Below are 27,178 nucleotides of genomic sequence, written 5' to 3' on the forward strand. Positions count from 1 at the left end.
CAGAGTTTCAGATGGATATTTCCTTACCCAACCTGGTGCTAGAGGTTGAACCTGGGACCTTCTGTGTGCAAAGCAGATGCTCTTCCACTGAGCTACAGCTTTCCCCCAAATAAGTCTACTTCCTTCCAACCGATCCAGAAGAATACCAGCTCTCTCTCTCCCCCTCTTCAAGCAAACTTTATGTTAGAACACAGAAATCCTGAAAGAAGGAGAGGACTATCCTAAATATAGCACGTGAAATCATTAATCATTTGAGATTGCAGTTCTATGATTTGTGTCTAGGCTCGGGGTATGAGTCAGTCTCCCAGCTGATCCTGCTTCTTTCTTCATTCCTAACAGCAAATGTCACTCTGGATCCAGACACAGCTCATCCAAAACTCATCATGTCTGAGGATCATAAATGTGTGATGCGGGGAGACGAATGGCAAGATCTGCCCAATAATCCTGAGAGATTCAACAAACGTTGTCTTGTGCTGGGATGTGAGGGGTTCACAGCAGGCAGACATTTCTGGGAAGTCAGTGTGGGAAGTGAGGAGCAATGGGCTGTGGGGGTTGCCAGACAGTCTGTGAGGAGAAAGAGAAAGATAATCTTTAGTCCAAGGGAAGGGATTTGGGCTGTGGGGAAGTGGGCAGGTAGGTACAGAGCCACCAACCGCCCTTATTTAATCCCTCTTTCCCTCCATTGGGAGCCCAAGAGGATCCGAGTTTCTCTAAACTATGCTGGGGGGAGAGTGTCCTTTTTTGATGCTGATACCACAGCACTGCTCTACGTGTTCTCAGGAGCTTCATTCGCTGGAGAGATCCTTCACCCCTTAATATGGGTGAGGAAAAAAGCCCACCTCAAACTCTCCCCTTAAGAGAGTCAAAAGATGGAGACAGATGTTCATAAACTCCCCCCAGTTGCAATGCATACAGCCTTCTGTCCAGGATCAGGCAGGGGTGGGGGACCATTATTTTCTGTTTGAGGAGAAGCTGCATTTGCAGAGTGATGATTGGTTGGCCCTTGCATCGATCATGAAGCAACTTCTGCACCTTCTCAGAGCAGGGCTGCTCAAAGCATTGATTAGTTGGCCCTTGCGGCAATTGTGAAGCTACCTTTCCCTCCTCCCTATTTCACAGCTGTGAGGAAAAGAAATGGGGCAGACAAGCAAACAAAAGTGAATAAAGTACCCAACAAACTTTAGAATGTAAGCCGCTCGGGCAGGGGCTCATTTTCTTTATGTAAAGTGTCTTGCACATAGATAGTGCTGTATAAATACATCGTAATAAAACTTGTAATCATAAGAGGTGCTTGAGGGAGTCTAAAAACAATTGAGGCCCATTCATTTTCATTTTTAAGATAAAAGGTCTGTCTCTGGGTTAAACGCATCTTTCAGTGATGTATACATAAATTATTATTTTTTAAATGGTTTGACCTTTTACATCTCAATTTTATGAAATTTTGTATCAATTTTATGATTATGACAAAAGTAATGGTATGTTTTTATTTATTTAAGATGTACCTCATCTACCTTCCTCCTCCTCCTCAAACTGTATAACATCAATCATCATCAATACCATCAATCATGAAGCAACCTCTCCACCTTTTCAGAGCAGGGCTACACATAGTGCTGATTGGCTAGCAGTTGGGTCAACCATGCAGCTGCTTTTCTTTTCTCCCCAGGCAATTTCAAAGTGAAATAGAGCAGTGGTTCCCAACCTGGGGTTTTCCAGATGTTGCTGAAATACAACTCTGATCACCCCCAACTCTGTAGCTTGGGATGGTGGGAGTTGTAGCTCAGCAACATCTGGAGGACTCCTGGTTGGTTGGTTGGTTGATTGATTGATTAAATGCCGTCAAGTCGGTGTTGACTTTTAGAGACCACATAGATAGATTATCTCCAGGGTGATCTGTCTTCAATTTGGCCTTTTAGGTCTCTTAATGGTGCATTCATTGCTGTTGTTATTTATTTATTAGAAACATTTAATTTACCACCCACTCCAAAGACTCCGGGTGGTGTACAAAATATGTAAATAAGGCAGCATTAAAGATTGCATTCTAAATTAAAAACTAAAGTAGTTAACGGAAAACATATAAAGTAAACTACAGGGCAAAAGCCTGGCAAAAAAGAAATGTCTTCAATAGGAATTTGAAGATCAGTAAGGAAGGGGCTAGATGAATCTGTAGGGGAAGAGAGTTCCAAAGAAGTGGGGAAACAACTGAAAAGGCCTTTCACAGATCCAAGAACTCCGAACCTCTTGAAAATTAGGAACCAACAAAAGGGCCATCTGAGATGATCTAACAGGACAGGATGTAACTGTAGGTAAACAGGTGTCAAGACCTGCAAGGCTTTGAAGGTAAGAACCAGGACTTTAAATTGAATTCGAACGTGAATAGGTAACCAGTGCAGCGACTGCAGGAGAGCTGTTACCCTGTCATATTTTCTGGCACTCATGAGTAGGCGAGCCGCTGCATTCTGAACCCGTTGTAGCGTCCCGATTGTCTTCAAAGGTAACGCTAGGTAAAGCACGTTACAAGCGCAGAGCCACGGGCTGGGGCTCTCTCAGCGGCCTTTTCCCATTGGCGGCCTGGGTTCTTTGAACCCTTTTGCCCAATGGTGGCTCCGCTCCTGGCTCCACGTTACAATAATCTAAGCCGGAGATAACAAGGGCATGAGTCACTGTCATGAGTGCCTGCTCATCAAGGTAAGAGCATAATTGGCGAACCAGATTAAACTGGGCAAAAGCACTTCTGGCCGCAGCCCCCACCTGCTGTTCAAGCAGGAGGTGAGAGTCCAAAAGAACCCCCAAATCATGAACAAGCTCCTTTGGGGGCAGGACCACCCCATCTTTTTGCATTCAACCTTAACAACTTCTTTGATTTCCTTTCTGCTGCCAGCCCTGACAGTAGGAGCAGCAGCCTAATTGGTTCTCCTGGAGTTCCCTCTCTTATGTTCCTCTTCCGCTCAGTATCTGAATGCAGAGAGAGGAAGGCACAAGCGCTTTCCGGATTACGCACTACAACAGGGAAAAATGCTTTGGCTTGGCAAGATCGTATTGAAAACTATCCCAAAGAATCTCAAACTCCTACAGTAGGAAAATACAGCTATTTTTCTGCAAATGGACTCGCGTTGTAGCACTATATAATGCAAAGATAAAATCCAAAATAAGGCATGTGACTGTCACCTTGCTGTCTGCACAGGGACTGTGGTGTCACAGCATAGGAAGTACGGAAGTACACTTAGCAGATCCGTAGTGGCACTTTTGTTGGGTTTAATCTGGAAAGTGCCAAGCAGGCGTCTGGCCGGAACGGTTGCTGGGAGGAAGAGCAGTGGGCCGGAGGAGGCAGGCCACTCGGCCACCAGGAGGAAGCGCGGCTGCAGGCTGGAGGAAGCGGCTGGCCCGCTAGCCGGTGAGAAAAGGTGGCTGCTGACAGGAGGTGGTGGGCTGAGGCGGCCGGTGGAGGGTGGGAGGCCAGCTGAAAATAAGCGCTGGCGGGTGAGAGATAATGGTTGAGGCAAACTAACCTGGGGTAACACCATGTATGCCATTCTGCTGTCCTATCATATTGGTGGATATATAGACCTAAACTGATGAGAAAGGGTGCCCTAAGCTGTCTTGAAAAACTAAAAATGTGATTGCTGATCAACTAGCAAAAATATGTAACTTGTACCTACAATCAGGTTCTGGACCGGAAAGTAGCGAATGTAACTCCCCACCCCCTCTAGCGGCCCACCCTCTCGCTGGCCGCCTCAGCCTGCCACATTCTGCCGGCGACCGACTCTTCTTGCTGGCTGGCTGCTTCCTCCGGCCTGCCACCGCAGTTCCTCCTGGCAGCTGGCCGGCCCCCCCACTCCTCTGGCCCAGAGGAATACCAGAGGCAGGGGAAGAAGCAAGGCGGTGGGCGGGAGGAAGTGGGCCGGCTGGAGGAGGCAGTGGGCCGGCCAGCCACTAGGAGGAAGCAGGGTTACAGGCCAGAGGATCCAGGGGGATCCGGGAAGTTACAAGCCGGTTATCTTAACTTCTGTGCTGGGTAAAGTGATGGAAAGCATACTTAAGGACAAAATTGTTCAGCATATAGGCCTTGCTCTAGGAAACCAAGCATGGCTTCTGCAACGGCAAATCTTGCCTCACTAAACTTTTGGAATTCTTTGAGTGTCAACAGGCCGGTGCATAAAGGTGATCTGGCTGACATTATATAGGACTTACAAAAGCTTTTGATAAAGTTCCCCACCAAAGGCTCTTGAGTCAACCTAGCAGTCATGGGATAAGGGGACAGGTTCATGTGTGGATTGGTGATCCAGTTGGCCCTCCAGCTGTTGTTGAATTACAACTCCCATCACCCCTAGCCAGGGGTGATGGGAGTTGTAGTTCAGAGGGCCAGTTTTGGCCACCACTGCATTAGAACAACCCTGCTGCATCGGGCCCCAAGGCCTATCTAGTCCAGCATCCTGATTTCACAGCCTGTAATTAAGGTGTGTCCTCTCTCCTGGTGTTGCTTCCCTGCAACTGGAATCCAGAGGTATCCTGCTGCCTCTGAGCCTGGAGATAGTCTATAGCCATTAAAGACTAGTAGCCATTTATATGCTGGAGAGATGGAAGGGCTGGAACCACAGAAACACACACAGAGCCCATCTATTTTGTCAGTTTCTTGACCATGCTGAGCTTTGGGCCTTATGTGCCTTCCTCTCCAGCAACAGGAACCCCTTTTAGAAGTCCGGTAAGGATCATGATGCGAGGGGGACTGTCCAGCAACCACCTTCAAGATGATGTTGCTCCACTGAGGTAACCAATCGTACCAATCGGTAACCGAGCCAGCATGGTGTAGTGGTTAGAGTGCTGGATTAGGACCGGGGAGACCCGAGTTCAAATCCCCATTCAGCCATGATAGTAGCTGGGCCAGTCTCAGCCTAACCTACTTCACAGGGTTGTTGTGAGGAGAAACTAAAATATGTAGTACACCGCTCTGGGCTCCTTGGAGGAAGAGCGGGATAGAAATGTTAAATAAATAAATAAATAAAAATTGGATGAGAAGACTTTCCCAAGGCCACAACAGTTTTCAGTGGCACCAGAGCAGGGGTTTTCAACTTTGGGTCCCCAGATTTTGTTGGACTACAATTCCCATAATCTCCAGCCACCATGGGTTTTGTGGTTAGGGATGCACTAGGAAGCACAGATGATTGGTCTTCCAGGCAGTCTAGTTGATTTTATGATTATTTCATGATTGCTGCATCAAGAAGCAGCCTGCGTGTACAAGTGCCAGACAAAAAGAAGTTTCATTCAAAATGGCCCACAATCTAAATTGAAATGCACTGTGATTTAGCACGCACACCAGCACACCTCACAATCAGCCAGGTTAACACACTGGAATGGGTTGAGATTATTAGGATTCTGCTAAAGTTCTCCCAACACCAACCTCTAATTCTATTTTATATATTTATTTATTTATTGCATAGAAGTCAATTTAGTTTTCAAATGCCCATAGGAATAGCTTTGCACTTCAGCTCTGGAAGTAAGAATACAGGATATTTCTAGTCATGTGCAGAGTGCATTTTTCCTCCATGGGAGTACATCGTACTAGGATCCAGATATATGGGATTAAAGATTAAATAGCAGCAGGAGCACTAGCTGCCCACAACAGCGCTTTCTTCAGTTCACCACTGCATCTTCAGATCATTTGCTTTTGAACCCTACTACCCAGAAGATTCTGAGGGGCTGCTTTGATTCTAGCAATTAACTTGATTAGGTGCTTATCAGCACTTGGCGGGAGAGGAACGCCCCGTTGTGTCTGCAAGGAAGCCCCGCCTGGGTGAGAGGGAAGCAGGGAACTACTAGTCTGGTAGTGGTGGTTATTAGTTTGAACTTCGCGCCAGGCAGGAAGGAAGATGGAGAGAGGAAAGAGCGGCTTAGCCTGTGGAGATTCAGCCATGGCCGCTCCCCGTCTCAGGAAGAAGTTCAAACATGAAGCCACTTGCTCCGTCTGCTTGGAGTTCTTCCGCGATCCAGTCATTTTAGTTTGTGGGCACAACTTCTGCCGGGACTGCATTGCTCAGTGCTGGCAGAACTCCTCTGCAGAGGCTGCTGCCTGCCCTCAGTGCCGAGAGAGCTTCCAGCCCAGCGACTTCAGGCCAAACAGGCAACTGGCCAATTTTGTTGCCATAACCCAAGAGTTCAGTGGGCAGGTGAGGCGGGAAGCAGGAGCGGGGAGAGGCTGCGAGAGGCACCAGGAGCCCCTGAAGCTCTTCTGCAAGGACGACCAAGCCCCCATCTGCGTGGTCTGCGACCGATCCAAGGAGCACCGAGCCCATGATGTGGTTCCTGTGGAGGAGGCTGCCCAGGAGTACAAGGTGGGGCTTTGCTCTTTTGCAGCTTGAGGAAGAATAACCGGCGTGTGTATTTTGGAGGTGCCGGCCGGGGCAGGATGAACGAGGATGCAGCTGACTGTGGGGGTGGAAAAGGGGAAGTCCTGGCAGGCCGTTGCTGTTGTAGAAAGGCCTCGAGCCTCGAACCACGTGGCAGGAGTTGGGGAGTTTCTTCAAATAGTAGTTGTGTGTCCAAATGGACAACCAGTCCCAGCTGGTGGACATCCAGTAAACATGATTTGGGCACACGTAATAAAATGGGGGGGAAATAATTTGAGATATTGATAACATGAAACTAGTTGTAATATATTTAAACATACCATTTTTAGGAACACTTAAAAATGAAGCCTCAGGCCTTATTTCAAGCAATATTAGGAGCTGTGGACTGACTACTAAGTACATCAGAAGTGATAAGGAAACTAATATCAAAAAGTGTCAATACACTTTTCAAAAGGATGAAAAGGATAGCAGAACAACATATTGTGTATACAGCAATGTATGAGACTCTTATAAACCATCTGATTTATGGTGTAGGGAAGGGATTTCTGTGACCCCAATTATAGTAGGGCAAGCGTGTGCGAGAAGAACAAGCCCATCTTGAGTACCTTGAGACAGACATTTAAGGTCCAAAAGCTTGCAAAGGTCTATTGCGAAAGTTCCATACTTGGATAGAAAGCCTGTGTCCCTGAGCTGTATGTCTTCATCCTGCAAGAGGAGGAGGAGGAGAATTCAAACTGCAGCAGGCAGGTAGGCAGAAGGGGAGGCTTGAGAATATCAGTCCACCAGTCAGAAGAAGAAGAAGAAGGCAGAGCAGAGAAAGGGAGACCAAGAGTGGAGAAACCCAGAGGAAGACCCTTGCTTGCTACCTCTGTTCCTAATGCCCCAAGTGGCCAGAGGGGTAGAAGGTGTAAAGAGTTGATGCTGCTGGAGCTGTATCTTCAACATTTCCCTGAAAAACTTCAGAACCAGGGATGCAGTTGAACTGCTGTAGGGCTGCATGTTCAGTGTGTCATTGGCCCTTGTCGACCTGACCAGGGCAGATGCAGGCAGCCAGGCCCATTCTTTGGTGTGTGTGGGTGGGTGGGTGGGGGGGGGACTGCGGCAGCACTGCTCTTCCCTGGGCCCCTGCATGCATACCTGCCTGCCCCAAGGACACCCCCCCACACACACACACACTGCAGCCTAGCAGCAGTGCACCTGCTCCTGTGCAGGCTGGACACACACTCTGCTCCTCCCTCCGTCTGCCACTGTGTGCGCTTTCTCCCTTGAGCAGGCGACTGGCACGCGGAGGAGGCGATTACGGACTGGGCCCAGGACTTGGAGGAACTCTGGGTGCTCTCTCTTCCCGGAGGAGGGTAGCGAAATTTCCTGAGTCCCATCCTGCCCTGCCTCCACCCGCTACTTTCGCTGAGAGTGGAGGCAATGGCGGCAGGAGCGGGTGAGTGTTCCCCATTGCCCACCTTCCTTCATTGCTGTTGGTATAGGTTTTGGACAGGTGAGCAGGCACGTGCTTCCCATTGTCTGCCCTGCACTGACCCTCTGCTTGCTGTAGCCAGGAGGGTGCCTGGGCGGACAGGCAACGGGAGCATGTGGGGCGGGAGGTGGGCTTTACCTGGGGCTCCCCGACCCTTCAGCCAGCCCTTGGGAGAAGACTCGTCCCTGTAACCATCTGTCGCTTCATGCGCTTTCTCCCTGTCTCCAAAATGGCTGTCCCACCACCACTTGCGTCTGCATGCTTTCTCTCTGCAGCTGGGAGGAGATGTGCAGGCAGGCCTCAGGTGAGTAATATGCACACCCTCCCCCACAACCATGAGGCCCCGGCGCACATGCTAATTTGCCCCCAGCCCCATGTCCCCTTAGGGACAGCCCTGTGAGCAGCAGCTTCTCCTGCTCGCCGCTCTTACCCCACACATTGCAGCCCCTTACTGGTGCTGGGTGGGGGGGAGTAAGCAAGCAGGCAGGCATGGTGGGTTGATGGCTAGTAGGCAGTGGCAGGCGGCACCCCCCCAAAAGGAAGTCCTTAGTCCTTCAAGTTCCCCCAAAGAAAAGGTTATGCAGTGATTATGGCACTGGAAAAAAGGGCTGGGGGAACCAGTATTCACTTCTGAGTCCCTTTAGACCTCATTCTGCCACTGTTCCAAACAAAATTTCTTTTTGTATACACTGAGATCACTGCTACTACAACCAATATTTATATACCACTTTTCAACAAAATTACCCAAAGCATCTTACAAAGAGAGATAAATAAATAAATAAAGATACACATTCCCTGTATTTTTGTTCTTTTCTTCATAAGGATTATTCTACCGCTGGATGTGTTTTTGGAGAAGAGAAAATATGGTTACACCATATTGTAGGTAAAAAGTGAACACCCAGTTAAAAATTCTTTAAAATGTTCTGACTCGCATCCAGTGCAGAGGGATGCAAGTTCACTGTCTCTGGGCTTTTGAAAAACACAAGATAGTTGCTCCTTGCAAAGGCTGCTGTGTGACATTGCATGGAGCCTAACTTCAAGCCTAACATGAAGCTGCTTCTGTGTTTGCTAGAAGCAGCCAGCAAACATCCCTCACTCTTGGATGTGTGGCTAACTGTGCTATATGTGAGCCCCTGTTGTTCCATTCTAAATAAAAATGCTCAAGATGTCTTACAATGCATGCACATTCAATATACATTATATGTATGCAGGTAAGCAGGGTCTCCGCTGGTTGCATATGAATGGGAGACTAGAAGTATGAGCACTGAAAGATATTCTCCTCAGGGGATGGAGCCGGTGTGGGAAGAGCAGAAGTTCCAAGTTCCCTCCCTGGCACCATCTCCAAGATAGGGTTGAGAGAGATTCCTGCCTGCAACCTTAGAGAAGCCGCTGCCAGTCTGTGAAGACAATACTGAGCTAGTTAGACCAATGGTCTGACTCAGTATATGGCAGCTTCCTATATTCCTAATGTTACATTAAAAGAAAGGAGTCTAAATGTACAGCACAGCAGGAAGAAAATAGTGAAAACAAACACAGAAAAGGGGGGAAACCCAGTTCTACCAAAAGCAATCAAACTGGTTCTCCTTTTCCCCTTCAGGATCAAATCTATAGCTTTCTGGAAATGTTGAGGAAGGAGAGAGAGAAAATTCTATCATATAAAGTGGACACAGAAAAGGAAAGCCAAGACTTGCTTGTAAGTATCATTCTTACTTACTATAAACTGAACTAGAACCAATAAGTGGACAAAATTCAGAAAGGATCAAAAGCCACGAGACAGCCCTTCTTCTCTGACTGTGCTTTGTTGGAATGACAAAGCACTGGGCTGCTTTTCTCTTCTTCCCATTTGCAGACTCTAACAGAAGCAGAGAAGCAGAAGTCAGTGGCTGAGTTCAGACAACTACACCGGTTCCTGGAAGAACAAGAGAAGGTTCTGCTGGCCCAGATGGAAGCAGTGGAAGAGGAGATTGGGAAGAAGAAGGATGAGCACATGGCCAAGCTCTCAGAAGAGCTCTGCTCCCTTGAGAACATTATGCAGGAGATAGAGGAGAAATGTCAGCAGTCAGCAAGTCAGCTCCTGCAGGTAAGACACTGGCAGGAACAGCGGAGGCTCTTCCACAGAGGACAGTTGGTTGCAAACCTCTGTGTAGCTCATTCATCTCTACCAGAAAGGAAGGGGCCCAGTTTACAGTGCTGATCAGGAGGTCTGTTATGTACAGAAGCATCCAAGGGAAACAGGATGGCATGTTAACCTTTATGCCCACTGCTCTGAAAAAAGGGTTGCTTCCACACCCATGTTCTGTTTTAAGTTATTTATTATGTATTTGTTCGATTTCAAAAGTTGGCTTTTCCATCCTCCATTCCCTCTATTTGAGAATCCAGCCAATGTTCTTGCCAGACTGTTGCATTCCACCCGTCTCCATCTTATCCTCCTGTCATTTTTCAGACATGATCCCTGCTGCAGAATGCTCTGCAGGGCAAGATGGCTGATATGGAGTGGGAATCAAGTCTGTGAAGCATGGTGCTGCGGTGGGGGACGGGGGACTGGGTTTATGAAAGGATAACTTGCAGTTCCATGTAAGTATTTCCACGTGCTCTTCAGGACAACAGGAAATGGGCTAAACAGAATATGTGATTAGAGAGTGTCACAAATTGAGCTTTCTTGTAGAAAGAAAGCTAGGCACCCACCCTCTAGGCACCCACACTTTCCCTTGGTCTCTGTGGCCCAACTCAAGATGGGGAGAATGGAGTGTTTGGCACCAGTGTAGATGCCCCACATTACCCATGTGGGTGTGTCACGGGCAGTTTGCACATCCGTACAGATCACATGACATGTTTGTTAAGGCATCAGCCTTGGGTTCCAATTTTCTGGCTTTGTGAAGCTTGAGCAAAAATGAGAGACTTGTGGTCTTAAATTGGCTGGTTTTTTAAATATTTAATTTCTTTGGTTTGTGAAAAGGAATTTAGCATTGCAGTTTCTTCAGTACCTTCTGTGGAGGATCCACTCTGCTGCTAACACAAGACACGGATCTTCCTGACAATTACCCGTTTAAATGGTGCCACCAAGTAGACTTTTGTGCTCTAGAGGCTGAGTCTGCCTCACAATCTTTCAACCTTCTGTTGCAAAAACAAACTTTGGTAAGGTGTATAGGCATGGGGTGGAGAAAATAGAAGCTACAATTTTCCTTCAACTGACTAACTTTCTCAAACTCTCTCTCTCTCTATTTGCATTTTTGCCCCAACAGTTTTTAAAACAATCCAACTAGTACAACTCAAAGTTCACTCCATTTTCCAAAATATAATTGATACAATTAAAATTCCCTTTCCCTCTAAAATCCAACCAGCACATTGCATCATCCTTAACTGATGATGAGAGGAGAGCTGGTCTTGTGGTAGCAAGCATGACTTGTCTCCTTAGCTAAGCAGTGTCTGCCCTAGTTGCATATGAATGGGAGACTACATGTGTGAGTACTGTAAGATATTCCCCTTAGGGGTTGAAGCCACTCTGGAAGAGCATCTAGGTTCCAAGTTCCCACCCTGGCATCTCCAAGAAAGAGCTGAGAGAGATTCCTGCCTGCAACCCTGGAGAAGCCACTGCCAGTCTATGTAGATAATATATAGCTAGATGCACCAATGGTCTGACTCAGTATATGGCAGTTTCCTATGTTCCTAACTGAAATTGCTTCATAGAATCGATGAACTTTTGACCCTGCCTCGATTTTTGACCCTGGATTTTTAATTTTTTAAAAATAAATCAATCATCTTTATTACAGTCATAGACCGGCATAAAATAAAGTGGGGTGATTACACAGTGTAAAGTATAATGCATAACAATACGTTAAAAGGTCTAAGGAGACATTAAAAAGCATTTAAATGCATAAATATTGATAGTATTGACCAAGGTATCCTGAACCGCCTGAGGGAGCTGGGATTGGGTGGCACTGTTTTACAGTGGTTCCGCTCCTACCTCTCAGACAGATTCCAGATGGTGTTGCTTGGAGACTGTTGCTCTTCAAAATCTGAGCTTATTTGTGGCGTCCTTCAGGGCTCCATATTTTCTCCAATGCTTTTTAACATCTACATGGAAACCACTGGGAGAGATCATCAGGGGATTTGGTGCGGAGTGTTGCCAGTATGCTGATGACACCCAGATCTACTTCTCCATATTAGTTTAATCAGGAGATGGCATAACCTCCCTAAATTCTTGCCTGGAAGCAGTAATGGGCTGGATCAGGGAGAATAAACTGAAACTGAATCCAGATAAGATGGAGGAACTTATTGTGCGGGGTCAGAACTCCAGAAATGATTTTGATCTCCCTGTTCTAAATGGGGTCACCCTTCCCCAAATGTAACAGGTATGCATTCTTGGAGTACTTCTTGATCCATACCACACCTCTGCCTGGTATCTCAGGTTGAGGCGGTGGCCAGGGGTGCTTTCTTTCCAGAATGTTGGGGGGCAATATGCTAAATCATTGTAAACCGCTTAGAGAGCTCCTGCTATAGAGCGGTATATAAATGTAAGTGCTATTGCTGTTGCTATTGCTAAAGCCTTCTGTGGTGGCTACTGCATGGGCATAGAGCCCAATGCTGTGAATGATGCTGAGCCACCAAAGAATCAAAAGTGGCAGGTGATCAACCTGCTTTTCGCTCCATTCTAAAGCCCCATCCCTTAAGAATTCGCCACAGAGGAGGTGCTCACATTCAAATTCTTCTTGATTGACAGCTTCTGCTTGCCAGTCATCACCTTGGGTGTGTTTAAGCATTCATTCACTGATCACCTAATAGATCTGGACATCTTGGTGCATTTTTTTGGTGCCCACTGGGGCTGTTTTTTTAAAAAAGTAATATTGGGAGTAACGTAACCTCCTCATTGTCTATTTGTATTTTTTAGCAGTAGTTTAGTGTAAAATCTGTATGTAGAGTGTGGAGAAAGGCAAACATGAGAGAGAAAACAGCAGCAAGGTAACTAGATGGTTGGAAGTGGACTGCACGCCACGGGGAACAGGGCTGACTGTGGAGGTGTGCCCTGATGTGAGACTGAGGGAAATGCCTGCTGGAGCGGAGACCCTCCCAAAGTCAACTCCAGGCAGGTAGCTGTATCTCCAGATCACTCTTGATTTCCCCATGACTGCTCCTAACTCAGGCACTTCCCCCCACACTGATGTTTTCAGGACTGTTTAAAAGCATGACTTTTTAAAGACTCTTTTTCATGCATTGAAAGGTTGAACATCAGGGGGGAAAGCCGGGAAGGGCAGTTTGCCATTGGAATGCCCCATAACTGTAATTGTAATGAAGCAGCTATAAATCACTGGAAAACCTCTTTCTTCATTCTCTCTTTTCTTCTAGAATGTCAAAGGCACCTTGCAGAGGTAAGTAGATCCCACTCATTTCCTGTCCTATTTCCGGGAAGGGTCTGGGTAATATCTGTACAACTTTTTAAAAAGTAAAGCAGTAATGAGGGAAAATTGAAAGTGCTCCATCTTCACTGATCAGGAAGCAATTCCAGGGCCAGAAGCCACAGGAAGGAAGCTTCCAATTAAAGGTACAGTATGCCTGAAAAGCTTCAGAAGTGCTCTAGTATGCCATACTGGACAGTCTTCTCCTCCCCTACACACAAATCAGTTGGAGAGAGGATTGGTCCTGGAGACAATTGATGAATTGTGTTGTCTTTCTCCACAGATGTAAGGAGAGAAAGACGTTTAAGAATCCCACAGCTTTTCCTCCTGTACTGAAGTGGAGGATTTGGGACTTGTGCGATATAAATCCCTTCCTGGAGGGTGTCATGAAACAGTTCAAAGGTAAAGAGATTTTAAATGGAGATTACATTGGTGGAGATGTGAATGTGAATGACTCCAAACTACTTCTACTGTTAGAAGGGCCAGGAAAATGGGGGCCTTTTGTTCCAGAAGAGAAAATAACTTTAGTTCACCATGAAAAGGGCTCTGAGCTCAGAATTTGATTATCTATATTTTTTGAAACAATTCTTTTAAAAAAACACACACCCAAAGAACACTAGTCATTTATAGCCATTGGTGCTTCAGGTTCTGTACTGTTTAATATGGACGCATTGATTTACAAAGAATAAACACATACATGCATGCACATCCCCCACCCCCGGACAAAAAAAAGTTGGGGGTAACTGATTCTTCAGCTAGATTCTTCAAAGGCATCCTCCCTTAGTGGAAACACATTGATGTATCAGAACTGGCCCGTCCAGTGTGAAGAGCTCCTCTTTCTTGATTGTGTCCAAATTGGGCCTAGATTATGATCTGATCAGGACTGTCACAACTGACTTATAAGAGGGGTGGGAATTTCAATTAGCCCTATTCAGACCCTAATGTATAGCCTCCTGATCACGGATGTGTCTGCCATCACGGAAGCGTCTCTTGCCTCTTCAGATGAACACTGCTGTAACTGTGAGCGGCCAGCTACGGGTCGTGAGTGACGGGGCCAGGGGGAACCTACGGCCCAATTTGAAGCAAGACACTCTACTGATGTGTAATGTCTTTAAATTAATTTCTGAATAGGGCTACTGACAAATACAGTTGAATACGTGTGTGGAATCCAGAAATGGATTTGTTCCTTTCTTTACCTAATTCCAGAATGCAAATAGTAAGGTTGGGCCCCAAGCAAATATATTCCCCTTTCCCCTTCTTATGAAAGATACCCATTGACATTTATGGCTCTGAATTGATTCTAGCCCCAAGGCAACTTAAGCTAGTTGTGAGGAAATCCCATAAAAATTAGTCGAAGTTTCTTGTTGCTAATTTAGGTTTAGATTAATAGTCTTTAGGGAGCTTCATCTCGGCTACCCTTTGCTGGAACGGGGCCCTTAGACTTCAGTCCTTGACATACACATAAGTAAGTCCAATACATTTCAGTGGGATTGCTTGCATGTAAGCCTGCATAAGATTGCAGCCTTACCCTTTCGCACCGCGTCTGCCTGCAGGCATCCTGCTGGATTTGAGGCCAGACACAAAGCTTCTCCTCAGATCCCCTGGGCAGGATGCAGGAAATTCAACATGTCACCTACACCTAGAATGACTTATTAAAAAAACCATCAGCAGGGGGAATGGGGAGGAGGCTGCTCCACAAGGGGAGTGTAACACCTGCATTAGCTCTTAATCTTCCATTTGAGATAAGACACAAATAGATGTGGCAGGATATAAACTAGTTTTTTGTTTTTTAAGTTACAAAACTTGCTAAAAGAACAATGGTGTGTGATGACTGGTCTCTTCGTTTCTTTCCCGCAGACACTCTATCTGCGTTTCAACTGCAGGAAGGTAAGCAAAAAATCCCCAGGAAGAACAGGGACTTGTCAGGAAATGGTCTACTTTGGTGTCATAAGAGTTCATCGGTTCTGTGCTGGGGGCTCTGGCACTATCAGTGTACAAACTAGACAGACACTGAGGGGGTCTGAGCTGTTGGTGATTAACCAGGGGAAGAATCTTGGGGTTGTAGTAGATAGCACAATGAAAGTATCAACTGAGGGTACAGCAGCTGTGAAAAAGGCAAGTTCCATGCTAGGGATCATTGGAAAAGTGATTGATAATATTGCTAATATTATAATACTTTTATAGAAACCTATGGTGAGGCCACACTTTGAATAATGTGTGCAGTTCTGGTCACCATATCTCAAAAAGGATATTATAGAACTGGGGAAGGGGCAGAAGAGGACAGCCAAAATGATTAGGGAGCTAGATCACCTTTCTTATTTATTTATTTAACACATTTCTATATGGCCTGTAACCCGATCTCTTGAGGTAAGGCTACAACATTTGCCACCTTCTTTGTGAACCTCACTCCCACAAGACCAGAAGGAAGATTCGACTGTATAGGAAAACAGTGCCGTTGTGTTGCTGCTTCAAATGTTGAGGGTGCAACGTGTGCAGTGTCATGCTTCCTACATGGACAGTGTCTCACACAGGCACTAATGCAGCATTAATCTGCATCCTGTTCATTTTCTCCCTTAATAATCTAAAATGAAAGATGCCTTAAAATGCTTTACCTGTGGCTGTCCTGCACTGATCAGCATCAGTGGGTTGGACTAGATGATCTTCTGTGTACCTCCCAACACTATCATTCTGAGTGGATGGTATTGATTGCCAGTGGGATATTTGTCACATGCAATGGTAGCTTCCGTAGCATAGACTCCATGTGTCTACTCCAGTAAATGGACAAATCTGGGACCTCGGTCCACTCTTCTGCCTTTGACAGGCATCCAAAAACAGGATAGTGATGAAACTGGAACAAACCAGAAAATAGGATATTCCGTCATATCCATTTCCCCTAAATAACAAAGACTGTTAAGGTAACATTCGCTAACGCCTTGCATTTTGGAGCTTGAGTGAACACACAAAAGCCTTAAAACAACATGTTAGACTGTTAAAGTCTTTTGTTAGTAGAATTTGATAAGTTTTTGAGAATGCAAACGATTCACTAATCTGGAAAACTTGAAACTGCAATTCTATCACTGTGGACTGCTACCATGAAGATTTTGATAACTTTCTGCCAATCCATTCACAAGTAATATTTCCCAAGGAGGTTTTGTACTGACAGTCACTGTGGCAACTGCCAGTCCTGCTCATTAGATGCTGCCAGTCAGTTTCAATATAAGTTGCTCCACCAAAGTATGGCCTACTCTGACTGGTGGCAACTCAACAAGAAAAGACACTGCGGAAGTTAGCACTCCACAGTGATGGCAGTCAGTGTGTGCAGGTTGAAGGAGATTGGTGGTTTATTACTAAATTTGGCACATAATCCGATGAACTCCCTATGCCTCAAAATGTGCTTGGCTAATTATGCATTTGTTCCACACGCCACCTTCTGAGAACAGGAATCTGCTATGGAGAAGAAGAAGACACACATGCTTTTATGGTTATCTTTGCCTTTTTGAGCTGTCCTGAAGGGCAACTGAAGCAAGATGTAGATCTTTTCCCGTAAAGGACTGAAACGTGGGTTGTAATGATGAGGAGGGAATGTTCTTTTAACTCTCCTGCTTCCAGCTTCTCCTGAAGTCTCAGGTCTGCTGAAATGTATGGAAAGTCTGGAAGGAGCAGCAGAGCATTGCAAATGGGGAGGGAGCAGGGTCAGCATCTGCTGAGGCCCACGTCCCATTAGGGGGCCCAGTGCCAATCGCAGGAGTCTCCCAGCCCTGCTGGTCTGTTGCTGCCTGTTCACCTGCTGGCTTCTAGAAAGTGAGCAGAATCCTCCGCTTGCCCTGTGCTCTCCCTCTAGGGGATGCTGCCAGTGAGGCTGAGCAGAAGAGGTGAGTGGGCAGGCAGGAACAGCAGCAGTGGCAAGAATGAGGAGGGGTCACTGAGTGGATCTTGCCCATGGCCCCTTCCACAGGACAGATGGGCCCTAGAATGAGGGACACGACAGTCCCGTTGACCTTGCAAGGCAAGTCTTCCCTGTGATGTGCTTATAGGCCCGAAATATATTTATGGTGGGGATTGTAAAAATAAGTAATTTAATATTATTCCACCTCATCAAAAGCATATATAAAAGCAGCTAACAATATCTGGATGTGAAATAGCTCCACCAGCTGATTCTGTTTCTTCTCTCTTTCCTCCTCTGCACACAACACAAACCCCAACAGCAAACATCACTCTGGATCCAGACACGGCTCATCCTGCTCTCATCCTGTCTGGGAATAAAAAAAGTGTGAGAGGTGGAAACAAAGATCAAGATCTGCCTGACAATCCTGAGCGGTTTGATGAATGGGAATTTGTGCTGGGATGCGAGGGATTCACAGCAGGAAGACATTGCTGGGAAGTCAGTGTGGGAAGTGAGGAAGCATGGTCCTTGGGAGTTGCCAGAAAGTCCATGAAGAGAAAAGGTGGTCTCGAATGTAGTCCTGAGGAAGGGATCTGGGATATTGGGAAGTGGAGTGGTGAGTACAGGGCCAATATTCCAGATAATGTTCTTACTCTGTCTCTGAGTGAAGAGCCCAAGAAGATCCGAGTGTCTCTGAACTGTGCTGGGGGGCGATTGTCTTTTTTTGACGCTGACTCGGCAACCCTGCTCTACCTTCTCAGAAGCCTCATTCCCTGGAGAGACTCTCCTGCCCTTCTTTTATGTGTCTGGAGAAGGCCGTTTGACTCTCTCACCCTGAGGCAGCCCAGGAGTGGCGATAGAGTTACATAAAAACTCTGCAGTTGCAACATGCATACAGTGTCCTACCCAGGTTCAGGCTCTGGGACACTTTTTTCTCCATTTTAGGAGCATAGAGATTTTGGCGTGGGTTGAGATCTGTCTTTTTAATAAACAGTACTCTTCAGATTCTAAAACAATTCTCCCTCAGAAGAGGGTTGTATCCACAAACCAAGATGGGTTGACTTGACCTCCTGCTCCTTGACAGGGCCTTCTTTGCCGCCGCGAGCTTCGTCTTGGCAGCTTTCATCAACCAAGCGAATGGTGTGGTTGGGGTCGCCTCTACCCACTTGGGCTGGCAGACCTGGAATCCTCTGAAAGGGAGGGAGAAACCTCTCTTGCACGAGTGGGCATAATCGAAAGACTGCTAAGCACCGCAGCGGAGGATGTCGGGCAAACCTGGTCGGGAGCTTGCTATTCTGTCTTCCTGGTTCACCAACAGGGAAGGTGTGGGGAAAACAAGCTCAATATGTGAAATTCATGAAATAAGCGCCAAAGAAGCATGGACGAAAAACTTTTAGCACCTGCTGGAGCGAGATAGGACACAAAACTGAGGTTGAGGGAATTGCTCCTCCCTCCTGGTCACATGAAAGCTGTGTTATTGGCCCTGTCTAGGAACAGGAGATCAAGTCAACCCATCCTGGTTTGCGGATACAACCCAAACTTCAGAGGAGAATGTCCTTTCAGGTAAGTATCAACGATTCATATTATTAGTGTCAACTTTATTACAGTCTCTGACTGGGGCTGGAGGGGGGTGGGGACAGGGGAACAATGTCACAAAGTTCTGTGTGGTAGCTAGGAAAGTTAGGCATCAGATAGTAGACCAGCTCATGTAACTTGGGGTTTATTTGTTATGCTGAGACATTATACCAAACTACTATAAGCACTGTTGGTTCTTATTTGTGCAAACATTTTGATTTCTGGTCTTTGGCTGTAAATAAACTTGTCTTGACTTGAGTAAGGATGTATTAAAAGTAGTGCTAGAGAAGAACAGGCATTGAAATGCATTGGCTCCTTCCAGGGTGTATGCTGACTCTGTGGTGTAGGGACTGTGGCAAAATGGTCAAATGAAAAGGTATTACTGCCCTTCAGAATGGTAACAGATATTGGCGTGGGTTGTGATTCTACACTCAAAGCAACACACCTCATAATCAAACCAGACTGACATATTGGAAATTGGCATGGGTTGTGATTCTGCACTCAAAGCAACACACCTCACAATCAAACCAGACTGACATATTGGAATGCACTGAGATGATTTGGATTCTACTCAGTTTTCCCCCACCACACCATAAGCCCTCATTCCATCACCATTTGCACACAAGTCAACTCAGTGTGTAAACTCCCATTGGAATCAGCTGAGATAGCTTCCCCTCTGCTATTTCCATGCAAACCTTGCTGCCTGCCATAGGGATGCATTCAGAGGGTTAGGGAGCATTGATCCAGGCTTGTGAGAATGCAGGAGCGTCACAATCAGACACGCATGCACTGATGGCTTCTTGGAGGTTTCAAGCAGGCATCTTTCCCAGCCCCAGGGACTGAACTTGGGACCTTTGGAGTGCAAAGCAGATGCTCTACCCGTGAGCTAGGGCCACATCCTTTGGTCACCATATAACATCATCATGTTGTGCCTGGGTGTTGAGTCGTTCTCTCCATACTGTAGTCCTTAAAATAACCTTATCAGGTGGGCCCATATCCAGTCTCATTACAAAGCCCCCCTGTCATCAGTGCTGTACTACTAAGCACACTTTCTCAACAGAGGCACGCCAGTATTATCTGCCCCTACAGGACAGTCTCAGTGACCTCTGATAGCCTCCAGCGTTGTGCAAGGCCAGTCTGACAGAAACTGCACCCAAATCCTAATGGTCACTGACATCCAGAGTAGCCTAACACGGGCACTCCAAATATCCCTCGGCTGCTACAGGGCTGCTGTGAAGTGTGGTTGGTTGGTGCACTTTTGTGCAAGATTGCAGATCCTTTTAGGAGCTCACCTATGCTCCCGAAGTGTTGGTTTAAATAGGTAAATGTCTCTGATGATTAAGTGACGTGTTTCTGGTCTAAACAAACATTTCCAGAGCTAGGGTGAGCAGCTCCTAAAAGTGGTTGAAATAGACAGAAAAATAGGGATGATCTGTTTATGGAGCTGCAAGGATTTAAAAACAACAACAACAACAACCCCTTCCTGTACTGCAATGGAGGCAGATCTGTTCCTTCTATTAAGTCCTGAACAACCTCATGTCGCAAAGAAACTTCCTCTAATCTTGCATTATCATGGAGATCCTAAATGGGTCATGCAGCTGCCATTGCTGCTTGCGTTTTATTCTTCTGTCAGTGACTTGATATCTGCTGGTGTGCAGTTATCTGCGTGTGAAAAGATTAAATGCGGCCTCCTTATTGAGAAAATTCATCTTTATTCTTTAAAGGGCATAATTAGTACCTCGTGGGGGTGGGGGAGGGGACCAAGAATGCTAGACTCAAACAAGTTTTTATTACACCCTTTATTATAGTTGCTGATGTTTTGCTTTTCAACAAAAATATTTTTGAAGCGGTTTACAGAGAGAAAGAATAAGAAAAAAATGGTTCCTAGTCCCCAAAGGGCTCATAAAAGGTTTTCTAAAGAGAGACACCAGCCACAGCCACTAGAGAGATGCTGTGCTGAGTTTGAGGAGGGCCAGTTGTTTTCAAAGCTCCTGGTGCAGATGCTCTCAGCCCCCCCTCCCCCCGCCCTCCTAGGCACACACAGGAACGTAGGAAGGTGCCTCTTTGCCCAGTAAGCAGGGGACTGGGCAAAAGAGGCCTTCCATAGACAGCGGCTGACATTCAGACTAGGCACGTGTGAGCCAGCTTGATTTTATCTATCTATTAAGTTTGTATACCGCCCCAAACTTTCGTCCCTTTTGAGCCATGTCAGCCACTCTGTATGGAAGATCTCTTTGCTTAGTCCCCTGCTTACTGGGCAAAGAGGCACCTTTCAAAGTTCCCCTTTACAAGTATGCCCCCTGAGCCGGCTCAACAGCTGGACCGTCCCGGGCCCAGGCTGGTCCAGATTCAAGCCGAACCAGGCAATCCGGTTCCGTGCACCTCTGCCGTTCCGTGTAAATGGTCTGCCCTGGAGAAAATCCTCCGGGACCGTCTGCTCCTGGGTTTGGCGGATGAGGCGGCACAGAGACGGCTCTTGAAACAGGAAAGCCTGTCGTTTGCGGAGGTCCTGAAGGAGGCCCTTGCATCCGAAGCTGCGGATTTGGGGGGTCAAGGTTTTTCGGCAGAGGGCTGCCGAGGCGAGCGCTGGGGGCTCCGCTGTACAAAAACAAGGAAGCCCAGATTCAGCCACCGATTCCAGCGAAGCTGAGGACGACGTAGGGAAGGTGCAGCGGAAGGATAGCAGGGGCCCTAAGGGTCCCATCGCCCCGTGTGAAGGGTGTCACAACCACCACGTGCGTGCTAAATGCCCGTTTAAGAACGCTGAGTGCCACGGCTGTGGCAAACGGGTACATAGCGAAAGTTTGCAGGCAGAGAGCTGAAGGGGGCCGAGGGGATAGGCGCCGCCAGGGGAGAGACCAGTCCGTTTCCAAGGTAACATTGGCTCGCCGGTTGGTTTCCAGAGTGCAGGCGGCTACAGAGAGATTTGTGTGGCTGTTTCAATTCAAGGAACGTCTATCTCGATGGAGATCGATTCGGGAACATCTTACTCGATCGTGTCACAGAAGGATTTCCAGAAGATTCCGCCTGCCGCCCGTCCCCACCTACGTGCGCTTAAGGTGTCCTTACGGGACGTGCAAGGGCGCCATATTCCGGTGTTGGGAATCGGCACGTTTCATGTAAAATTCAAGGGGTTGTCCGCTCAGCTGCCTTAGTGGTTAAGTGGTTAAGCAGGGCAGAAATAATTTGTTTGGGGTCCAGTGGTTTGAGCCGCTGGGAATTTCTTTTACAGGAATCCATGCCGTCGAGCTTGACCCTATCCAAGATGTCTGCGAGAAATACAAGGTGGTGTTCCAGCCAGGATTAGGAACCTTCACGGGACAACCCATTGCGTTCGACTTAGACCCAGGGGTGCAGCCCATCAGACTGAAGCCTCAGCGAGTTCCGTTCGCTCTAAAGGACAGGATAGAGGCGGAGCTGGACAAATTGGTCGCCCAAGGGGTCTTGGAACCAATCGACTCCGCCCCATGGGAAACACCGATAGTGACGGTGCTAAAGGTGAACGGGGACGTTCGAATTTGTGCGGACTACAAATGCACTATCAACAAGGCGATTCGTGCAAATGCATACCCGGTCCCAGTCGTAAGTCATTTGTTGGCCTCCTTGCACGGGGGCAAATGTTTTGCTAAGTTAGACCTAGCTCAGGCTTATCAGCAATTGCCAGTTATTCCTGAAGCGGCGTTTTGCCAGGCCATAGTAACCCATAAAGGAGCTTTTTGGGTTAATCGTTTGCAATTTGGGGTAAATGCTGCACCCGGGATTTTTCAAGCGTTAGTTGAGCGCCTGTTGAAAGGACTGGATGGGGTGTTGCCATATTTTGATGATGTTCTCATTGCAGCAGAAAACAAAAGGGAGCTGGCTAAAAAACTGGGGGAGGTTTTGCAAAGATTTCAGGAAGCGGGGTTACGAGTTAAAAAAGAGAAATGTGTTTTGTATACCACGGAGGTAGAGTTCCTGGGTTTTAGGGTCACGTCTGAGGGAATTAGACCATCAGAGTCTAAGGTCAGGGCTATCCGGGAGGCCCCCCGCCCCACATCTAAAACAGAACTGCAGGCGTTCTTAGGTTTGCTTAATTTTTATCATTCATTCTTACCTCAGAAAGCGGAGTGGGCTGAACCGCTGCATCACTTGCTTAAGAAACAAACTGTGTGGAATTGGGGCCCCCGCCAGGAGGAGGCATTCAAAAGGGTAAAAGGTCTCTTGACATCAGAAGCTGTTCTGACTCATTTCGACCCTAGGAAGCCCGTATTGTTAGTATGTGATGCATCCCCAGTAGGTGTTGGGGCTGTGTTGTGCCACGATATGGGTAATGGGAAAGAGGCGCCAATTGCATTTTATTCCAGGTCACTGACTCAGACTGAAAGGAATTATGCACAGATAGACCGGGAAGCTTTGGCCATCATTGCAGGCACAAGGAAGTTCCATGATTTTATTTATGGGCGGAAATTTACAATTGTGTCAGACCACAAACACCTCCTGGGCATTTTCGTTCAAGGGAAACAGACCCCTCAGATCCTGTCACCCCGCATGTTGCGTTGGGCGATGTTCTTGCAAGCATACGATTTCAATTTAATACATCGTCCTGGGGCAGCTATCAGCCATGCGGATGCATTATCCAGATCCCCCATGCCCTCTGAGGTACTGGACGAGCCAGGCCACCAAGTTCTGATGATAGAGGCATTACCTGGCCCTCCTGTCACGGCGGTAGATATAGCCCGAGAAACGGGCAGGGACCCGATGTTGGCCAGGGTGCAAAAATGGGTACAGCAGGGTTGGCCGGCTAAACCACCAGCAGACGAGTTCAGGGTATTCCATCAAAAAAAGGACAAGCTCTCTTTAGAGCATGGCTGTTTGCTGTGGGGCCAGCGAGTTGTGATACCGGAAGGGTTAAGGCATAAAGTCTTACGGGTTTTACACATCAGCCATCCGGGAATTGTGAAATCCAAGGCATTGGCACGAAGCTATTTCTGGTGGCCCAGGTTGGATCTAGATGTAGGAAAATGGATAGGGCGTTGTGCAGAATGCAAAGTGTTGAGGCCAGAAGAGCCCCAGCTGCCGCTCAGGGAGTGGGACACTGCAAGGGGACCTTGGTCCAGGATCCATGTAGATTTTGCAGGTCCATTCAAAGGTTCGATGTTTTTGCTGGCTGTTGATGCATATTCGAAATGGCTAGAAGTCATTCCAGTCGTTGGTACGACCTCTACCGGCACCATAAGAAAATTATGGCAACTGTTCAGCACTTTTGGGTTGCCAGATGTGTTAGTCACTGACAATGCTTCTACGTTCATGTAAGCAGAGTTCCAGGATTTTTTAAGGAGGAATGCAGTCAGGCACGTGACTTCGGCCCAGTTCCATCCGGTGACAAATGGGCAGGTAGAAAGATTAGTAAGGACTACAAAGGAAGAGCTCAGGCGCATGGGAGCAGGGAACTTAGAGCTGCATCTGTGCCAGTTCCTCCTAACTTACAGGGTTATGCCATTGGCATCGGGTCAGTCACCTGCAGAAGTGCTGATGCGGAGACGACCAGTCACCTTATTGGACAAATTAGACCCAGGACGATGGGAGGATAGAGGTACAAACATTGGCGTGGCATCACCTAAGAGTTTTTTAGTGGGCCAGCCGGTCCACTGCAGGAACTATGCCCCTGGTCCAGCCTGGACCAGGCCCTGTATCTTATAGAGTGCAAACAGAATTGGGGCAAGTCTGGAGGCGTCATGCCGAGCAATTGCGGCATCGGGTGCCCGGGGGTAACTTGGGACAGGAGAACGGGCAGGACAGTGAGTCGGGGGGTGGAAGCGAACAGGTGATGACGCCAGCTGAAACACACCAACAAGAGGAAATAAGTGAGGAGCAACCCGAGTCTGCAGAGGCCGCCAATAGGGTACCTATGGCAGTCCCAGCAACAGAGCTTAGGACAGAAGGGGCTGTCAACACGCCCTGACAGTCCAAAAGAGAGCGCAGGCCCCCGGGACATTGGAAAGATTACTTCGCCTTCTAAGGGGGAAGGGATGTTATGTCCAAGCAGTTAAGTATCGCGAGATTTTAAATGTTGTTTGTTGCATAAAGTTAAATCACGAACCAATCATTGCAGAGCCCGTCGTTTTGTACTGGTTGGGGGGCTGGCTCTGCAGAGTATAACTGTAGAGCTGGCTGCGACCAGCGTTGTTGTGTTGTGTAGTCTGAAGCAGAAAGAGCTGAAATAAAATCACTAAAGATTCTCCCGTCAGTTGCTGGTCTGACTTATTGCATCTGTGGACAGAACAATCCCAACCCCATGGTCCCTCCATTCCCCCGCCTTCCCTCCTGGCCATAGCAAGCCGCAGACAAGAGGGTGGGTGTCAGGCAGGTGCCGGGAGCATGTGCCTCAGCCTGCCCTCAGGGCTGACGAAAGGAGGGGGAGAAGCCGGTACAAATTACCAGGCCCAGCAGTTGGAGGGGGGCCGGTCGGAGCAGAGGCGTAACTATAGGGGGGGCGGGGGGGACGTGCCCCGGGCGTCATCTTTTCTGGTCATGTGGGGGGCGCCACCATGACAAAAATTTTTTTTTTAATTTTTTTTAAATTTTTTTGTTAATACATATGTTTCCTGCTCAGTGCAGCAGCGCTGCAGCAGTCAAGGGAGCGCGTCGGTGCCCCCTCCCCCACGAGCGGTCCCTTCCGCGCTGCCCGCGCCCCCCCCCATTGCTTTGCTGGGGCCTGGCGGCCAGTCAGTGGCCTGGCTTGGCGGCGGTGGTGGGCGCTTGTGAGGAAAAACCCAAGTATAATGTAGTATGTTGGGGGGCAGGGGGGCGCCATTTCAGTGCTTGCCCTGGGTGCCGTTTTCCCTAGTTACGCCTCTGGGTCGGAGTGCATGCAGAGGAGCGGCAGAGAATGAGTTCCTGGCTGTGCGTGCCTGTTTGCTGGTAGGGGCTGCCTGGCTGCGCGCGCAACCCCTCTCTAGACTCCCTGCCCGGTGCCGCCGAATATATCAAGTCTCCTGGCTGGGGGCACAATGCATAGTGCTTGTTAGCTAAAGGCAAGACCCTCCACTCCAGGTTAACCACGCCAAGAGCCACCTGTCTCCTACGTTCTGTCTCCAGCACTTAGGAGTAGTCCTGGACACCCAAAGGGGCCGATTCTTTCTTCCAGAGGAACGTGGACTCGAGATTTGGTCCATGACATCGAAGACCCTGGCGACCAGCAGGCCTCGTGTCCTTCAGCTGGCTCGGTTATTGGGTCTACTGGTTTCCTCCATCGACTCTGTCCCCTGGGCAGGGTTACATCTCCGTTGCCTCCAGTGGTTTCTCCTCCCCTTCCAGGTCAACCACCTGAAGGGAGAACTGAACATACAAGCGGACTGGCTGAGCCGACAGGACATCCACCCAGCCGAATGGGCCCTGAGCCGCAGAGCCTTCTCATTCCTGTCCAGAAGACTGGGAGCCCCTCAAGTCGACTTGTTTGCCACTCCCTGCAACACCCAGCTTCCGCGGTTCTTCAGCCGGTTCCAGAGCCCACAGGCGGAACTGACAGATGCCATGACGGCTCCATGGCCAGGGACCCTCCTCTACGCCTTCCCACCAGTTCCGCTTCTGGCCAGACTTCTCAGGCGCATTCGGCTCCTGGGGGCCAGGGTGATTCTGGTGGCCCCTCATTGGCCCCGCAGGCCGTGGTTCCCAGAGATCCTGAACCTCGCTACCGCTGCCGCCAACGACGAGAGTGGAGCAGTGTGAGGAGGCGCGGGCAGCCGCCTGGCTAGAGAGAAGGGAGATATTTTGCCTGGGGATTGAAGGAGGTAGGCTGCAGGTGGTGAGGCACCGCACGAAGGAAAGCTCTGCTTTCCCAAAGTTCAGGCTCCGCAGCTACAGATCTCCTCAGGACGGAAGGCTGTTCCAAGGAAATCGATGAGATTTTGCTGTGGATCTGGCTGAAACAGATCAGACTAATATTGCTAGAGGAGAGAATCTGATGGGAGCACACCTGCGCAGGGGCAGGGAGGGAGAAGACCTACATCCCAGTTCTGGACACATTGACTCGGAAGTTAAGTTCCATGATTCATGTCCCTCACAGCCCTGTGGGCAGCAGCTCCCCCTCTTCCCTGCTCTTACCCCATACATGGCAGCCCCTTACTGGTGCTGGGTGTGGGGTGAGCTAGCAGGCAGGCATGGTGGGTTGATGGCTAGTGGGCAGTGACAGGTAGTGCTCCCCCAAAAGGAAGTCCTTAGTCCTCCAAGTTCCCCCAAAGGAAAGATTAGGCTGTGATTATGGCACTGCAAATAAAAAAATAAAAGGGCGGGAGAACCAATATTCACTTCTGAGTCCCTTTAAACCTCACTCTGCCACTGTTCCAAACAAAATCTCTTTTTCTATAATACTGAGATCACTACTAAAACCAATATTTATATACTGCATTTCAACAAAATTTCCCAAAGCGCTTTACAAAGGTGGGGCTGGGGGGGCGGGGGAGATAAATAAATAAATAAAGATACATGTTCCTTGTATCTTTGTTTTTTTTAAATATTCATAAGGATTACTCTA

General features: G+C 48.0%; 2 protein-coding genes across 2 annotated transcripts in view; both read left to right on the plus strand.

The window, feature by feature from the left end:
* Positions 1-18,924, plus strand: part of LOC128343942 (uncharacterized) — a 41,110-nt gene extending 22,186 nt beyond the window's left edge. Inside the window, exons 8-17 of the mRNA XM_053293378.1 lie at positions 340-854; positions 3,708-3,914; positions 5,841-6,326; positions 8,638-8,694; positions 9,413-9,508; positions 9,665-9,895; positions 13,159-13,181; positions 13,492-13,610; positions 15,066-15,095; positions 17,414-18,924. Coding sequence (XP_053149353.1) covers positions 340-854; positions 3,708-3,914; positions 5,841-6,326; positions 8,638-8,694; positions 9,413-9,508; positions 9,665-9,895; positions 13,159-13,181; positions 13,492-13,610; positions 15,066-15,095; positions 17,414-17,961 — 2,312 coding nt within the window. The 3' untranslated portion in view covers positions 17,962-18,924. The remainder of the gene's footprint in view (positions 1-339; positions 855-3,707; positions 3,915-5,840; positions 6,327-8,637; positions 8,695-9,412; positions 9,509-9,664; positions 9,896-13,158; positions 13,182-13,491; positions 13,611-15,065; positions 15,096-17,413) is intronic.
* A 176-nt stretch (positions 18,925-19,100) lies between these two features.
* On the plus strand, positions 19,101-24,874 carry LOC128344299 (uncharacterized protein K02A2.6-like). Its single transcript, XM_053294165.1, has one exon. The coding sequence runs from the start codon at positions 22,969-22,971 to the stop codon at positions 23,956-23,958; it is 990 nt and encodes a 329-aa protein (XP_053150140.1). The 5' UTR covers positions 19,101-22,968; the 3' UTR covers positions 23,959-24,874.
* The last annotated feature ends 2,304 nt before the right edge of the window (positions 24,875-27,178 follow it).

This window comes from Hemicordylus capensis, chromosome 2 (genome assembly GCF_027244095.1).
Source record: "Hemicordylus capensis ecotype Gifberg chromosome 2, rHemCap1.1.pri, whole genome shotgun sequence".
In the NCBI taxonomy this organism is placed as follows: domain Eukaryota; kingdom Metazoa; phylum Chordata; class Lepidosauria; order Squamata; family Cordylidae; genus Hemicordylus; species Hemicordylus capensis.